The sequence below is a fragment of the Ascaphus truei genome, chromosome 5 (assembly GCF_040206685.1).
Source record: "Ascaphus truei isolate aAscTru1 chromosome 5, aAscTru1.hap1, whole genome shotgun sequence".
Taxonomy (NCBI): Eukaryota; Metazoa; Chordata; class Amphibia; order Anura; family Ascaphidae; genus Ascaphus; species Ascaphus truei.
Window position 1 is genome coordinate 97,953,691 of NC_134487.1, and position 18,871 is coordinate 97,972,561.

General features: G+C 45.5%; 2 protein-coding genes across 2 annotated transcripts in view; one reads left to right on the forward strand and one right to left on the reverse strand.

Annotated features, from left to right (window-relative positions):
- The window catches only part of LOC142495164 (cathepsin E-A-like), a 31,974-nt gene extending 29,193 nt beyond the window's left edge, over positions 1-2,781 (reverse strand). Inside the window, exon 1 of the mRNA XM_075600268.1 lies at positions 2,659-2,781. The gene's annotated coding sequence lies outside the window, so the exon portion shown is untranslated. The remainder of the gene's footprint in view (positions 1-2,658) is intronic.
- Positions 1,150-2,179, forward strand: LRRC10 (leucine rich repeat containing 10). The gene has a single exon (XM_075600271.1). It carries the CDS (start codon positions 1,215-1,217, stop codon positions 2,085-2,087), a length of 873 nt encoding a protein of 290 aa, XP_075456386.1. The 5' UTR covers positions 1,150-1,214; the 3' UTR covers positions 2,088-2,179.
- Positions 2,782-18,871: the final 16,090 nt, after the last annotated feature.

The window sequence follows — 18,871 nt, forward strand, 5'->3', positions numbered from 1 at the left end:
GACCTTAGGGATATTTCAAACACTGACTATTTGTGAGCACGTTGCTCAGTACAAGATCAGGATGCCACATGTCCTTCTAATTTGTGATGTCAAACTATATATCGGTGTAGATCAGGGGTAGCCAAGTCCAGTCCTCAAGGGCCACCAACAAACCAGGTTTTCAGGATATCCCTGCTTCAGTACAGAGGCTCAGTCTATTATTATTAGAGTTATTACATTGAACCACCATGCAGTACAGATGTTTAGCAGTTATCAAAAAAATGTCACACTTTACTGGCACCCTGATCTCAAACTTTATATAATTACGGTAACACATATGGAGAGTTAAGAATGGAGCAGCCCATAAAGTGATATTGTCCAGTAACTATATCCCACTAATGTTTTCTAATATAACATTTGTAATATATAAATCATGCAGATGTCATTTGTGCTACTCTTAGATAATAAAGCGAAAACGTTAACAATGTAAACATGAGAAGAAATTACAAAAGAGAAAAGTAATTCAAAACAGGATTCTCCGAAGCCCTTGACACGTTTAGTTGGACCGACATAAAATAATATGTACATGTTGTTGTACAGTACATGGGCTTTCAAGGGCACTTCAGATGTGTGAGTTATTGTGCATTAGTGCGTTTGGCTGTATACAAATCCCGTTAAATAACACTACCATTAGCCTGAAAAGTTATTTTTAAATCGTGACAGGTATTTTAAACAGCATCAGATTACATCTGAAAAAAATTTTTTGTTGGTCTGTTAAAAGTCGAAATGTTTAGTTAAGATGAATCCAAGTTTAAAAATTCTGCCTTTTCTAAAGTTCATTATCAGGATGTTGATACCTTCCCCTGCATACATTACAATGTGCATACCACTTTTTGTTTTCTTCTTCTTTTTGCACGAAAACTACTGCCAAGAACAGTATATAGTCTTAGAGCGCTGAATGTGAGATGTTTGGAATTTGGCTTTGCTGTCATTTTTGTTGGATAGACTTAGGAGAAACGAGAGAAACTTTCTGCTAAGCCCCGTCCGTCCTTCTCGTCACCAGACGCTCTTTCAGTTATCAGCCACATTTCACAACTCTTGGGATTAATCACAGTTGCCATGTAAACAACGTATTGTAATGGAATGATGGAAATGCCACTCTCAACTGCCTCTAAAGTATAGACAGAGAAGAATTTGAGAAGGCTCAGAGCATGCAGTTTCTGGAAATGTAAAAGATGGGTAACACAATTAGGGGAATTATTGCTTTCATCCCATCTAACAGCTGCCAGAAATATCTCCTAGGGGACCTGGAAGAAATGCCTATTGATAAGATGGTGGATTTGAGCAGCATGCAGCTGAGAAGATTTCCACTAAGAGTGTGTGCTTTCACAGAACTTGCCAAGCTCTATCTCAGTGACAACAATCTAAACACTCTCCCCCCCGAGCTGGAACTGCTGCAGAACCTTCAGATTCTAGCTTTGGACTTCAACAACTTCAAGGTCCTGCCACAGGTTGTGTGTAGCCTAAAGCAACTATACATCTTATACCTTGGAAACAACAGACTGAAAGACCTTCCACAGGAGATGAGTTTCCTCAAAAACCTGCAGACCCTATGGATTGAGTCCAATTATCTGACACATTTGCCTGTTGTCCTCTGTGAACTGACCCTCTTGAAGACCCTTCATGCTGGTTACAACCCAATCCGCCATCTTCCCAAAGAGCTAAAAAACCTCAAGGAATTACGCAGCATCTGGATGTCTGGGAACCTTCTCGCAGACTTTCCACAGGTCTTGCTGGACATGCCCTTCCTAGACGTGATTGATGTAGACAGAAATGGCATCAGGTTTTTCCCAAGCCTGGTCCACATGGCAGGCTTGAAGCTTGTCATCTACGACCACAACCCCTGTGCAAATGCCCCCAAAGTGGCAAAGGGGGTGCGGAGAGTGGGGAGATGGTCTGAGGACACTCCAGAACCCAAGAAGAGGTCTGAGGTGGAAGCAGAGCTTGAAAAGATTATGGAAAGCAAAGATGTAGAATCACCTGCTCCGAAGGAAACAGCCAGTCAGAGCAATGAAAACCCATTGGATGTGACTACTGTAATGAACTAAAATGTATGATGATGACAGATTCACTTAGCACTGAAAAGGTAGCCTTTGCTTATACTTTGTAAACCATATATTAAAAAAAGGCTTTAACGCTGGGCTGATGCGCTATTGCCTTGGCTGGTAGCAGATGGCTTAAAAGGCGTTCATGCTATTAACAGGTATAACAAGTTTATACATTTCTTGTAAAAAAAAGTTCCTATATACTCATTATTCTTCCTTTTTTAAACATCTTTTATATACAAAATGTGTAGCATTTCTGCACCACAATTCTCATAGTTCTCTTTAGCATTAAACTATATTATTTACCATTTGCCACTCTCGCAATAGAATTGTACTACATTGCACACGTGACATACATCATTCACAATAATTAGATATGTTATCCTAATATATAATTGTGAAAAAAATATCACTAATTCTGATTATCAATCACAGATTAAAAACTTGTACGGAGGCTTGATCTAGAATTAAGAAACATTGTGAAAATATTAGAGAAGGTGTTATGTAGCTCAGTGTTTTCCCTATTGCAAAGGGGCAAATTATTTGAATTCACTTCTCAGGTGTTCAAACTCACCAGTTTTAGCATCTGAACTCACAACATCCTAGGCGTACTGTATATCAAAATTCTGCAAGGCAATCGGACCATGGTATTAAAGAAGCAGAGCAGCAGCACTGAACTATGCAGGCAGAAAGTTCCTGTGGAGTATGTAAAAAAACAAACCCTAATGCACATGTGCTATTCATTTTCAATCACTTGAGAAGGTTAACGTCTGATCATATTATCTTGAGAAACGTTATGTTCCCAAAGAGATGGTACAGTGTGTAATTGGAATGGACATTTGTGAATATCAAAAGCACTGTGCGCAGCCACTGGTATGCATGTAATAGTGATATGATTGCCTAGCAAAGCTATTCAAAAATCGCCAAAATGAGCAGTGTGCCTAAAAAGTATGTTCCCGGTGGTTTTACATGCTTAATCAATTCAAATGTTCTTGATGTAAAAACCCCTACATCCGCTCTTGTTTTCTCATGCCACTATATTGTATGCGGTCTAAAATCAAAGTTAATGTTATAACTATATTACACTAAAAGCCCTACATCCAAATAAATGTAACGTGTACACTATACTTTGTACCAATTAGACATGGAAAAGGAATGTGAATAGTCTATTACATTGTTAAATATTAAGGGGTTAATTCTATATTTGCAGAAGCCGCGATTGGACAGTTTTAAAAATTCACCATTAAAATCAACGGGGAATTTCGACCGAAAATAGCCCAATCGGCCGTTTCAGCTGACATAATAATAATAATAATAATTGCACGTTCTTGTATAGCGCTGCTAGTTTTACATAGCGCTTTACAGAGACATTTTGCAGACACCGTCCCTGCCTCGTGGAGCTTACAATCTATGTTTTTGGTGCCTGAGGCACAGGGAGATAAAGTGACTTGCCCAAGGTCACAAGGAGCCAACACCAGGAATTGAACCAGGCTCCCCTAATTCAAACTCTCAGTGCCAGTAAGTGTCATTACTCACTGAGCCGCTCCTTCTCCAACATAGAATAAGCCACTAAATCTTCAGGAAATACATAGAGATACTCAGCATTCCTTTATATATGTATTCCTCTTGCTTAAGCAAGAGCAAATAGTGCTGTAATTGTAACGTTTTGAGGCTTATGTGCTAAACGTTGCAAATGGAATGTTGGCGTAAAATTGACTCAGAAATCACAAATGATATTGCGCTTGTAGGCGCCTAAAGCATGTACTAAGTTCAGTGTGCGCATTAACAGGCAAACATGTTTTTATTTAAGTATGTTGGCGCGCACACATCGGATTCGCCGGACACACAGATGTAAAGGGTCTGTACAACTGCAATTGTATCTGTGATCCAAAATAATAGCTCTCAAGTTGAACCTGGTGTAAATTCAACAAGTCTATTTCTATCGCTAGTGCAGAATTACGTTGCAATGCACAGATGTGTAATTATATAGGCTAACAAAATGTACAATATTTTCACACTGGCATCTATAAATAATATTACACTGATAATTTTCACTTCCTAATACTAGTAATAAATGAACAAAAATACACATAATTCTGTTTTAATTTAAATTGTATCAGTCAGGTATTCAACATGACACAATACGCCAAACTTCATTTCAAACAACGAACTATGTGTCATATGTATACAATCCCATAACGACCTTCATACTTACTACGCAAAGTACGTGCATTTTCGTATTATTTTTTTTAACTAAAATTGACGCACGCAAAATATTTCATAAACCCCTTTGTTTTTAGCTGAGGCATAAAAGTGAAGCTTCGATTGAGCAAACTGAGGCCCAGATTTACTAAACAGTGCTAAGCATTAACATACCCTCACCTGAAATTCAAGTAAATGGAACGCGAGACGTACTAAAGTGTTGCACTGTTTCGTATATCTGGGCCTAAGTGTAGCATGGTTCCGCTTCCTTAGGTTAGTGGTTGCTATGACACTTTAAACCCCGGGATTAGTCAGTCGCTAGTGCAAAGGAAGTTCAGAGCCAACAACATAGTCACGCACAACTATTTTGTCCTAACTGCAGTTGTTGACTAAAGCTCTGTAACAATCCCTATAAATGGAGGTCCTGTAACAATCCCTATAAATGGAGGTCCTGTAACAATCCCTATAAATGGAGGTCCTGTAACAATCCCTATAAATGAAGGTCCTGTAACAATCCCTATAAATGGAGGTCCTGTAACAATCCCTATAAATGGAGGTCCTGTAACAATCCCTATAAATGAAGGTCCTGTAACAATCCCTATTAATGGAGTTCCACTTTATGTTTAAAAAAATAACTGGGTACAGTAGAGGAACATAGCACTATAATTGAGATACATTTAAATAATAATAAAGATAGAGAAAGGAAAACAATATATAGCCTTGCATAGGCATAGCCAGGATGGCCCGACTAAAAAATCCGGTCCCTAATTGATGTACTGACGGGCCACTGTTTGACCAGCGCATCACTGGCCTTGATGGAGCTTCTCACTCCTGCGTTGCGCAGCCTCATATAGAGGCAGCAGCGCTGGCGCGGGAGCTCCAGGTGGGGGGACCAGGAAGGAGGACGACGCATTGGCGGCAAGCAAGCTTGGAGGAGGTAGAGGCTATTACTCACTGCCCCCCATCACCCATTGCCCTCCACTGTCACCCACTGCCACCCACTATCCCCACTGTCACTTCCTGCCCCCATCACCCACTGTCCCCCTCTGTCACCCACTTCCCCCCCCTGTCACCCAGTGTCCCCCTCTGTCACCCACTGCCCTCCACTTTCACCTCCTGCCCCCTGTCACCCACTGCCCCCCAGTCAGTCATCAACTGCCTCCCTATATCACCCACTACTGTTCCTTCTGCCTCATTGCAGGAAATACGACTAAAGTTCACATCTCTCCACAGAGCCAACACTTACATGATAAGTCAGTAAAAGGAAACTGCCCTTAGTGCAGTTATCCACGGGGTGATCTTTTTCCACTGTATATGGAGCTGTCGAAAAATCTCAAACTTCTGGAATAAAATAGTTGTGTATAAAAAAAAAAAGATCTTCAATATGGATGTAACCAAAGACAAGAGGAGATGTCTCTCATTGAAAGGGTAAAGACACTAAGAAATTCCCTAAATTACTTAGTTCTATAATAGTACTAGCGAAAAATTTACAATTAATATAGCTGCTCCCTCTATATACTCTTAATTGAAGGGACTATGATGAGATTTTCATTAAAAAAAAGATGGAGGGAAACCTGCACACTCACAAATGTAAGCACTATATAATGTGACACCAAATGTATGTTTATTCAAAAAGAAAGTAACTCAAAAAGACAACTTAAACACCATGCAAGTCTGGGCAAAGTACAGAATAATGACAAAAAAACTGAATATAAGGAAATCTCTATAAGAGCAAACTAGACTAAACTGAAGTATGAACAGAAGGACTGCAGGACAGGCAATGAACAAAGGCAGAACAGGTGAGGTGGGTGGGGGAGCAGTTCAAAAAAGAAAAGGCTGTGGGAGCAAAAAATAAAAAATAAGGGGGGCAACGTTTCGGGACAGAGCCCATCTTCAGGCCCGATCCTGAGGTTCTATATAACCACAGTACTTCCCTTAAAATAAATCCACTGGAGTAACCCCAAAATTACCCAATACCTGAATTAGCAACGTTTCAGCATATAACCAAGACAAAAAGATATTCCTGTATGAGATATGGTGAGTCCAGTTAGCAGCCTGTCAGTATGAATGGAGTGAAGCAGTCAATTACGAAGCCATGATGACGTCATCCCATAGTACCACCTGACCAGCATTGTAGATTGGCATTGGTCTCCAGTGGATTAGAGGAAAATCTGAATCCTGAAGTTCAGGTCGAGTGGTGGAACATGGAAGTGCATTCCAGTGCGCTGGATGTTGACATCATCAGGTTCGCGCGTCATCGCATTACGGACCATGTGACCCCATAATGTTGTTGAAGAGTAACCATGGTAGCGCAGCAAGATCAGAATGACAGCAAACTCAAAGTAAGTCACCATAGCAACATGGGAACAGCAATACAAATGGGGAAGAGAGAAAAATAAAGGTTAAAGCAGCAAAGGCAATACACGACTAGAAAACATTGCTACACAGATAGAAGTAGTCTGAGAAAACCCTAAGTGAACAATATGAAAAAGAAAGGTAGGCTTTATAATGCAAATAGATAAATGGATCTACCAAAGTAAATATGGCAAAGTAAAACAAAAACAGTGTATTAAACATGTAGGGAGAATCACCAAAAGAAATAATAAATTAATACTTAAATCAAGTTATACATGTCTATCAAGTGTGACAATGGTAACATACCAGTTATCAGATACCCATGGGATAGAGAGACAGACAAACGTCGAACCGGTGGAGGTCAGGGTAGTGGAGGGTGAGACCCACTGATAAAGAACAAGATCACTAGTATACGTATCATGAGAGGAGAGAACCATGGTAGGTCAGGGCACAACTTTTGAGGAAAGGCAACGAACCACCAAACACCCCACCAAGCAGCAAGACGAGGCATCTGAGGGGAGAGAAAGGAGCAGGGGAGTTAACCACTGGCACAAGTAGGAGGGCACCCAACCAGCAACAACATAAATCAGGACAAAATAGTGATTAAAGACAGATTAAATTACATAATGAGTCACATGCAAGTCTCGTGGAGGGCACATCCACCTGATTGCTAGATGATACCACCTAGAGCAAGCAGCCTAGATCCAGGTCCTTATTCATGCTATCAGGAGCCATGGTGCCAAGTCTCCTAATCCAGGTTTCCCTCTGCATCAGTAACCTTTTGAGGTTACCTCCTTTCCTCGATCTAGTGACGCTATCGATAACTTGAAATCGCAACTGGCTGGCATTGTGCCCCGCTAGTGTGAAATGATGGGCTACTGGAGCCTCCAGATCCTTTCTCCTAATGGCAGCCTTGTGTTGTCGAATCCTGCCCTTCACCATCTGAGTAGTCTCACCCACATACCCCTGACCTGACCACATGGACACTTGATGTAATAAATCCCATTCTTGGCCAGACGTGTAAAATTGTTTAATCTGGTATATGTGACCAGATAGGGAATGAGAGAATTGATCTCCCTCTTGCACACTACCACATTGAGAGCATGAGCTCCAAATTTTGGTGGACCAAGAAATGTCTGTAGGGGATGTTTACTACCCAGATCTGCTTTGACCAAGGAGTCCCAAAGGTTAGGGCCTCTTTTATAAGAAAAAGTGGTGATGCCTCCAGTATTGGTTTAAGTACAGGATCCTGGCTAGAATGCCACAATGTTTGCAAATTAATTTCAGAATAGCTCCACTATGTGTGCTATATGAGGAGACAAATGGTACAGAGAACTCTTTCCTAGTTTGATCAACAATGCTAGACGCTCGAGAGTAGAGTATGTCTCTCTAAATGATTGGCCTTGATAAGCTGGGTATCCAACAGTTCGGATGGATAACCTCCATCACTAAAGCGGGTTGAGACCTTCAATAGGTCCCATTGGATATGATCCGGTGTACTAGTAATCCGTCTGACCCTAACAAATTTACTATATGGAGGTCCTTTGGTTGTACCAGGGGGATGTAAGCTCTGATAGTGTAAGAGGTTATTACGATCTGTTGGTTTCGTGTAGAGATCTGTGACTAGTTTCCCATCACTAATTGATATCGGGATCGATAAGGGATCAAATTGCATGGTAAAGCTAATCGTGTCAACACAACCGCTTAGGTCAGACACAAAGGTATTGAGATCTGAAACATCACCAACCCAGACCATAAACATATAATCGATGTAGCGCACCCACATACGCCCATGTTCCATGAAACCTGGATGGTTATACACAAACTTGTGCTCAAATTCATTCATGTAAATATTGGCATATGTGGTTGCCACGTTCGACCCCATTGCTATACCCTGTCGTTGTATGTAAAATCTGTCTTCAAACAGAAAATAGTCATCCTTAAGGATAATGGTGAGAAAATCAACAATAAACATCCGTTCCTTGAGAGTAATGATAACAGAGATGTATAACAGGAATCCGCTGGAATATAAAGTTATGAAGAACTACAACTTTCTTTCTCCCATCCTCATTATGTCTCTAACTTCATTCATATATCTTCATCTCTCCTTCCTTCTCCACTTCTCAGGTAACATGAACTCCTTTCCTATCTGCGCCCTTTGACTCCACTCCACATTACGCCCTACACTTAAACACACCCGTACAAAACCTCCTCACACATTCTCATCCTTCCCATGCTTCTTCTCCTTGCTTCTGGGGATATCTCTTCCAATCCTGGTACTTGCCTTATTTCTACATTCTTAAAAAAAACACACCTCTTTAATGAAGCATATGGGTAGCTCCGCTGGCTGATACTGTACATCTCGGATGCACTGACCTTGACCCCTTACAGACGCACTTACCAGAACACCGTCCTACTGCCTCTGTAAATTCTCCCCACTTACCACTTAGTTTGAAATCTCTTCGCTAACATTGTGTTATAATATTATGTTACGTGTATTATTTCTCTTAAGCGCTATGTACCTGGATGACACTATATAAATAAAGATATACATACATGCATACAAGAAGTAGAATCCCTTTAAAGATCTACTCCCTGGAGTGAAGGTCTTTATTAGGAATTAACGAAGGAGAGCTTTGGTCGATGGCAAACCCTTCCCATAAGATATGATGGGATGCTCCTTTCCTCACTCTGCTTGTGGATGGAATAACAGAATGTAATATGTCTGTCAATTATATTATATGGAAGTTGATAATCATTGATGCTACATCCACCTCACTACCTTGTCCCCTTCCCCACATTTCTCATTTTCTTTTCCTTAATTATTTAATTTACAGTCACTCTTTCTCCTTGATGAGAGTCGGCAAGTTATTGACTATTCTTGTGATTTTTTTAAATGCTTTATGTCATAATGCTGAAAATTCTACTCACAATTATTAAAACAAACTGCAACTTTCAGCGCAATATCGACATACAGCGAGCGAAACCGCAGCAGATACATTCTGCAGAAATGTTGCGTAACTGGTAAGTATGCAAAACTTAGCAAAAAATGATATAAGCGGCCATGTGACCTGCGGCATTGACTTCTGAGTCTTGTGTCTTGTGTGTTGGTGGTTGCAGAAGTAGTAGGGCAAGAGGAGAGATAGAGAGAATCAGTGAGAGCGTCAGACAGTTCAGTGGTGTGATTGTGTTTCAGTGATTATATATTGATTGTGTGTGCGTCAATACTTAGTCATTGTATTTGTATTAATAGTGAGTGTTAGTGTTTCTTAATTTCTTGTTATTATGGAGGAGAAGAGTATAAGGGAATGAGAGGAGAGGACTGGGAAGCCGGCGGACTATGGTAAAGGTGGCACTCCCGCTTCCCGGTCCTGTGAGGCCCAAACCACTACCACCCCCAAGAACAGAATTAGTACCTGTGCTACTGCATAAGTTTTATGAGTATGTGAGCTGAGAAGACACTGCATGCACTGGTGAAAGTGTACCCCTCAAATTCATAATTGTTACATCCAGTGTCTAAGGCTGCGCCAGACAGGGAGCGAGCGCACAGGGGCTTGTGTGCGTGGACGTCACGCACAATGCTTGGCCGTGCTTTTCCTGGCCAGCAAGTTGCGCACATGGGAGGCGCGGCCATGATGTCACGGAGCTGGTTCGTCGTCATTGGGCTCACGTGGCGCGCCAGCGAGCGCACAATCAAATTTGCTTGCTTCGGCAAGCAGCTGAGCCGTGCATGTTCAGGCGCTTGCTCACGCTGGCCACACACATTGCAACAATGTGTTTCATTGCAGCCAGCGCAAGCGCGCACCTGCTTAACGTCACCCTGGACGAGGCCTTTGTGGCACTCACCACAAGAGTCGGGTTCAGGGACACTGAGCATGGTGGCACTGCTTGTATTCTTGCAGCTGCTGATGCCAGTTGCGGAGTAGGAGAAAGGCACACACAGGAGGGCCGTTTTTCGGTGGAGTTACAATGCCACTCCTGAGGAGACTGGTGTTGCCGATACTCATGGCTCTGACGGGAATGGCGAGGAGGAGGAGGATGATGAAGATGGGAAGGCACAGTGTACGGAGAAGAAACCACTTCCACCCCCATAAGAACAGGGCCCCATCATCCTGGATGTGGATATATTTTAGTCTGAGCATGGTTGAGGAAAGGTCTACTGCACTATATGTAGTGATACCATCTGTAGGGGGAAGAAAGGGGCTCATTTTGAACCACCGCATTATAGGGAGACCACCATAAACATTCCCACCATCATCTTGGAGAGCAAGCACTGTCTTGGCTGGAAGTAGGTGTACAGTAGACATACAACTAGGGTTGGGCGATAACAAAAAATCTTCTCACAATAACTATATTAAGTAATTTATCACGATAACGATATTTACCTCGATAAATGCCCAATAGAAAACGAAAAAACCTAAACTCGTCAAAAACTGTTCCAGGTAATTTATTGTGACATATTTATTATACAAAAGCATTACATTCTTAATAAAAAAAAAGCTGTGTGTGCTGTGCACGCGCATAGTAAGTGAAACTTCTTTGACTTTTGTCACAGAAATTGTATTTGTATTGGTGATGTTTTAATTAAAAATCAAAATACAATTTCATTGACAAAACGCAAATAAATTTGACTTAGAACATGCGTACACATCCCTTGTATTTGCACTGAGCGTGAATTCCTCGTGTGTGTGTGTGTGTGTGACTGTGTGACTGTGTGTGTGTGCGTGTGTGCGTGTGACTGTGTGACTGTGCGTGTGACTGTGTGACTGTGCGTGTGACTGTGTGTGACTGTGCGCGTGACAGTGCGTGTGCACGTGACAGTGCACGGTGCACGTGACAGTGCGTGTGCGCGCGACTGACTGTGTGCGCGACTGACTGTGTGCGCGACTGACTGTGTGCGCGACTGACTGTGTGTGTGTGCGTGTGACTGTGTGTGTGTGCGTGTGACTGTGCGTGTGTGCGTGACCATGTGCGTGTGTGTGTGACCGTGTGCGTGCGTGTGACCGTGTGACATATGCGCAGCCCCCCTGCACCTCACACATCCCCCTAACCTATTCACAGTCAGTGTGTGTGTATGTGTCAGTCAGTGTGTCTGTGTGTGTGTGTGTGTGTGTCAGTCAGTGTGTGTGTATGTGTCAGTGTGTGTGCATGTGTGTCAGTCAGTGTGTGTGTATGTGTGTCAGTCAGTGTGTGTGTGTGTGTGTATATATGTATGTGTGTCTGTCACTGTATGTGTGTCTCTCTTTCTGTGTCCTGCCCCCTCTCTCCTGACTCCCCCCCCCTCAAAGGCAGGCAGAGCTGCGGACCCGCGGCGGCTCTGTCCGAGTCTCTCCTCCTCCCCTCACACCCCCCCCCCCCTCACAGACAGGCAGAGCTGCGGACCCGCGGCGGCTCTGCCTGAGACTCTCCCCCCCCCCCCCCTCACAGACAGGCAGAGCTGCGGACCCACGGCGGCTCTGCCTGAGTCTCTCCTCCCCCCCCCGGCGAGATGCGGCCGCACCGGGCACCGGGCAGATACCTTAATAAAGGCCCCCCCCCCCTCCGGAAGTGCTGCGTGGGCAGAGGCAGTGTCGGCGGGGAAGGGGGGCAGTGCGTCCTCGTCAGCGGGAGCTGGCTTCGAGGGGAGCGCTGCAGCGATCCCCTTCTGATGGTGCTGTGGGGAACGCAGCTCACTCTACCCCCGCCCCCCCCCCCGTTCCATGCCTCGGCCGGGGGAGGTCAGCAGGAGTGGCGGCAATTAAATTTTGAGGGCTGCCGCCGCCGCTGCATGTCAGCGGGTGGGGGGAGCAGAGCTCGTTAGGAGCTGCGGCGGCGGTTACCCTCCATGATCCCTGGGCTCCTCTCCTCCTCCGACCCCGGCGGCGCTCAGTCAGCGGGACGCAGGAAAGCGGAGGTAGGGAGGAGAGAGGCTGCGTGGCATGGCAGCGGCCATTAGGAGCGGCGGCTATCGCCGCCGCATATGTCACGTGTGTGGGGGGTGTGGGGCTCGCATCTGATTTGTGGAGCGGGTGTGATGTCAGTGTTGGGGTCGGGCTGAGCCAGAACACAGCCCGGCCTCAACTGCCAGCACTGACGTCACATCCGTTTCATTTCTTTTTTGCCCCATCACGAATGAGGTGCCACTAAGGAAGTTTCACTTCAAAAAGCAAATGCCTTTTAGTATATTTTAATTTTAAAAACTAAACATTTTTTAAATTAAAATGATTTTACAAATAATTAACTAAAACCCATTAGCCCCCCTTTCCAATACGCATTTAATGGGCTTGGGGGAGGAGGGACTCAAGGGGCATGGAGGACGAAGGGGATAAGAGGCTTGGGGAGATAAGTGGTCTTAAGAGACATGGGGGAAGGAAGGGAGTTGAGACATGTGGGGAAGAAGGGGGTTAGGAGACATGGGGAGAGGAGGGGGTTAAGGAACATGGGAGAGGAAGGGGATAAGAGACTGGGGGGGGAGGAGGAAGGGATAAGAAACATGGGGGGAGGAAAAGGGTTAAAAGACACGAGGGAGGAGATTACCAGGGGGATGCCTTGAAGTTGCAGGATGTTAGGGTCACTTTCGCCGCGTCCATACTTAGCACGAACAAAAGGCCGTGCCTGTAAGAGGTAGGCCATAGAGCGTGCGACTGCGTGCGCAGACAAAATAATTCGATTTTGTCGCTCGATGGCCGGGTCACGTGCGGGGTTCAGCCAATGAGGGCAAACATCACATGACATCACCTCCGCCACGCCTCCTTGTCGCATCTCTCCCTTGCCCAGATATCACCTCTGCGGCAGGCACGTCTGACATCACGGGCTCTGTCGCACGCGTGCCTAGTTTAGCCTCAGCCTAAAACTTGTTTTATAGTTGGCGTGCTCGCGCACGTGTGTGATAATCCTCGTGCACGTGAATCACACTTTTTGTGTGTACGGTCCGTGCTGTGCTGTGAGTGACAGGTGGGCGTGGCTATGACATCACACCCGGCTCCCATAAAAAGCAGTGCTGAGACTACACCAGCTAATGTATATTTCAGTCATTAAATGAATACTGCTGTACAGAAAGCAGGCGAATTGTGGAAATAATATTTGGACACATACTATAGTTGGGATACATTGCAGTGATATCATTATCAGGGCCGCCAACAGGGGGGGACAAAGGGTACTGGCGCCCTGGGCCCCGTGAGTCAGGGAGGCCCGGCCGGGCGCCAGTTAATTAAATAAAAAAAAAGTTACAAAAAATGGCGGTGATTCCTTGCGGTCCCGGCGCACATGCGCAGGGCAAGCAGAGCCCGCTCCCCCCACCCCGCTCCCAACGTGGGACAGAGGGGGAAGTACCAGCTCCACAGCTCCTACTGCAGCCCGCTTCCCCCCCCCTCTCCCAACATGGGACGGAGGGGGAAGTGCCAGCTCCTCCTGCGGCCCGCTTCCCCCCGGCGGCCAGCTTCACGCACACCCCCCGAGCCCACCTCCCACACCCCCTCCCGTCCCGGGCAGCTGCCGCGGGGATATCGGGGGCAGGAGGGGGGAGCGTCCGGCAGCAAGCTGCACCCACCCACTCAAGGTAAGTCACCCACCCAGTCACTGTCACCCACCCAGTCACTGTCTCCCACCCACCCACATTCATCATTCACCCACCGACCGTCATTCACCCAACTGTCATTCTACAGTCATTCACCCACACAGTCACTGTCATTCACCCACCCAGTCACTGTCATTCACCCACACAGTCACTGTCATTCACCCACCCACTCACCCACCCACCCACCCAGTCATTGTCATCCACCCACCCAGTCACTGTCATCCACCCACCCACTCACCCACCCAGTCACTGTCATCCACGCACCCACTCACCCACCCAGTCACTGTCATTCACCCACCCACTCACCCACCCAGTCACTGTCATTCACTCACCCACTCACCCACCCAGTCACTGTCATCCACCCACCCAGTCACTGTCATCCACCCACCCACTCACCCACCCAGTCACTGTCATTCACCCACCCAGTCACTGTCATCCACCCAGGCAAGCAGTCACATGTCTTTTGTTGAAAATATAAAAATAAACAGGTTGCATTGTAATGTTTTTTTCTGTATCACAATAAGAAAACAGTTAAGTAAAAGTTGCGTGCGAAAATATATTTTTTCGTGGAAGGTGCGCTTTGGGTTCGGGGGGGGGGGGCGCTATGTGTTCGGGGGGCCTGCTCCTTTCATTTGTCCCGGGCCCCATGATTTCTGTTGGCGGCCCTGATCATTATCACCTGGATGTGAATGCCACTAGATTTTAAAGAGAAGCTGCACTGAAAGGAAGGGGAATTGGATTCCATAATTTACAGTGACACATAACAGGAATTATAGCAATAAAGCAATTAAAAGCAATAAATCCAACAGCGTTCTCTCTTTTTTAAAAGCAAAGTAATTGAAGCCTCACTGTGATTGGCCAATAGAGCATGACATGCAACGGCAGCAGCGCAAAAAGATACTTTTCAGGTCTTTCCTCCGATCTGCTGGCTCAACGCTCACTGGCGTGCGCGCGCAGCTAAAGTATAGAACGTCAGGCCTGGACACAGCCAATTCTAATGGACGCGCGTGCACTATATTACACGCCTCACATGGAACTTCTAGCTCAGCCCCCATCTCTCTGCAGGCCTCCATACTGAAGGGAGAGGGGAGGGTGTTTGGAGCTGCATCTTGAGGAGATGAGCACATCCGTAACCCGATAAGCCTGCACATGGAAATACTGCGTATTACTATTATAGGCTAAATGTAGGCTTATTTTTAATTTTTCATAAAGACATTTTTATAGTCATATTGATTTTTATCAGCATGATTGTCTATGTTCTTATTCTTTTACTGCAAGTTTATTAAAAGGAAATTGTACATACACACAGCCCCCTCTAAACACACACACACACACACACACACACACACTTTGCAACCCCCCCTAAACACAAACACACTGCAGTCCCCCCTACACACTGTGCAGCCCCCCTCCTCTACCCCCACAAAACACACTGCAGAGACACACACCAACAAAACAGACTGCTGCCCCCACTACATCCATAAAACACACACCAGCAGCCCCCCCCTACACCCACTGCAGCCCCCAGTAAATCAACACACTGCAGACACACACCCACACAAAATACTCTGCACCCTCCTCCACAAACCACAATGAAGACACACACACAATGAAGGCCACCCCTCTACAACCACAAAACACACACTGCAGACACACACAAAACACTCTGTACCCCTCCTCCACCCACAAAACACACACTGCAGCCCCGTTAATCACGTACAAAACACACAATGCAGAGACACACACAAATCAACAAAACATACAGTCACCTCTACATCTACAAAACACACACCAGCAGCCCTCCCCTCTACACCAACTGCACCCCTGTAAACCCAGACTGCAGACACACACACCAACAAAACACTCTGCACCCCTCCTCCACCCACAAAACACACTGAAGACACATACTGCAGCTCGCCCTCTACACCAACAAAACACACACCAACAAGACTCCGCTGCCCCCTCTACACCCACCAACACAAACCTTTCCACTCACTCTCCTGTGCAGAGCTCTCTGTAGGCAGGGAGGGGGAGGAGTCAGTGCCCTGCTGGTGCCTTCTGTCCAATCACCTCCCCTGTCTAAGAGCAAATTTCACTCTTTGTGAATGAGAACTAAAAGCTGATTGGCTGAAAAACTTGGCAACCTGCCAAAAATTCAAGCCCATTACTGATTGGATAATGCCCTGCATTTTAACCAATCAGAGAGCAGGGATTTCAATAATGCCCAGAATCTACCAGCTTTAGCCTATAATTCCTGGTAAAACATTAAGTACCCAGATGAGTTCCCCTTTTGCCCCTCCCCACAATGGCACATTCCAAACAGCTGAAAGCATCCTCCCCACCATGTTATAAAAACTGGAATCTCTGGAGTTTGGAGGACTTAAAGAAACACGGTGAGACAGGCTGCCGACTTCAAGATCTAAATGTACTTGCAGCTACTGCTGACTAAGGCCTGGGACATAGTACCCCAAACAGTGCGGAGGCGCGCTGAGGCTCAGGGAAAGCGGTGACGTCACGGAGCTGGTTCGCCCTCATTGGGCGAACCGCTCACGTGACCGGCCCTGCGCTCCGGCGAGCGCCAAATTTCAAAGCTCTGTGAGACGCACGCTCGCTCTCATTGCGGCTGCAGGGGCTCTGTTTCGAGCAGCAGCGCGCCTCAGCACGGGTCAGCGCATAAGCGCTGACCATGCCCGAGGAATTAGGCTGCGTCCATAGACACAGCAGCTGTGCGGAGGAGTGCGGAGGCTGAGGGAAAGCGGGTGCTTTCACTGGCCATCGTACGCGCGCCGTCCGGGGGCTTGTCTATGGGCGCCAGTGACATCACAGAGCTGGTTCGCCCTCATTGGCCAAACCGCTCACGTGACCGCCCTATCGCGCAAGTAATGTTTTGACCGATTTCACGCGCATCGCGTGCCCCCTCCCACGCACGCTGTATAGACGCGATCACTGCCTTTAGGCAGTCTGATAGTCAGCGCGGTCTGCCCTTCTATGGACGCACGCTTATAGTACCGGCAACAGTGACGCCTCTTCAAAACAAATGTATTGAAACCGTCATGTGTGCTTATAGTAGGACAGACGTGATGGAGCGGTCGCGATTGCTGGAAGTCACTGCAATTTGATTTTTCCAGCAAACGCAGCGTGACATCAGCGTCGCCGTCACAATAAATGCAGCACAGAATCTAGAAGCGGTCCTGCTCTTCTCCGTTTGAGCTTTCTCTACTGCACTTCCAGTATAACCACCAACAACATATTCTTCATAATCCTCCTCCCCCTCGTTTTCTGTGGCTGATTGTCTTGCCCCCTCCCCCCTTCTGTGCCATTACCAGTAATGGGGCCATGCACACTTGATGACAAATGATGTAGCATTGTGAGCTGTGGCCTAATAGTGCTATTTCTGAAGTTGACAATGAGGGTATTGGTGATGGGCTTGTGCTTCTTGTATTTTATTACTTTGACTAATAGAGTATGTAGGTTTAACCCCTTGTAATCCCCCTTAGACTCACTTCTTATATGCAAAGGTGTGAGCCAAAGTCCCACTCCCCAATATTATTCTGAGAATGTGGCAGTAGGTCAGAGAAAAAGACACAACATATGGCTTTAACTAATCAGAACATATCTATAGAACTCCTAGAACCAGATGCATACATATATTTATATATCCCTCAATCGATAGGATCATACATTTACAACTATCAAATAACTCGCTGCACAGTGCCAGTGTCTCTCCCCAGTTCCGATGACCCGGTGTTATAAGGTGCAGGAAAAACGTTGGAGCCCTTATTGAAAGTGTAACCATGGCAGACCTACCATGTCTTCACAAAGCCTTCAGTACCCTTTTCTGTAAAGAGGAGCCCCTCTGTAGGTTACTCAACTCCCGTAACCCAATTAGTTGTTGCCCTGTGTAGCCCTCAGCAATCTCAACCAACCAGCTCCTGCAGAGCCTTCCCGCTCACAGGCTGATCCTTCAGCCATTAATGGCACAGTCAGATGTTTCATCTGGCCATAGTCGTGATCCACCAGGGACTGTTCAACCTTTTCCTTAGTCCCTCATCTTCTTAGTCACCATAATTGACTTTTTTTTTTTTTTAAATAAGATGGGAAACAGATGGTCAAGCTGAATGGTGCTATTTTCAGCACCAGGGACCTGCCATTTCCCCAGATACAGGGGGAACAAGATGGCTGCCAATTATCCCATAGGAAGCTTCAATATCCTTTGTGGTCATTTAAAGCACCAGGCAGTAAATACAGCCAATTTAACCAATAAGTATCTTGGGAATCTGAGGGGGGATTGCTGCTTAAAAGTCTAATTTTGGTCTTACTTATTTCCAATTTGGACAATGTTTGCACACAGCTGTTGTGTCCTGTTATAGTATTAATGCAGAATATACATTGAGTTGCTAATAGCAAGTTTGTCCTTAAAAGTACCAGTATTTTACTAGAGGATAATCCAATGCATGTGTACATTTAAAGCAGCAACATGTGAAATGTTATTTTTTAAATAAAAAAATTCTGTATTAGGGACTGTTTGTTGTTTTTAGTCAAGTCTTCATGTTTCAAAGCATCCTTTGATTTCTATAGCAGGTTTAACCCACCTCCCAAGAAGTGCACAACCGTTGCAAGACTTTCCTATTTGGGATAATTTGTTGCAAATGTTCCCAGCCATTTGAGCTATAAA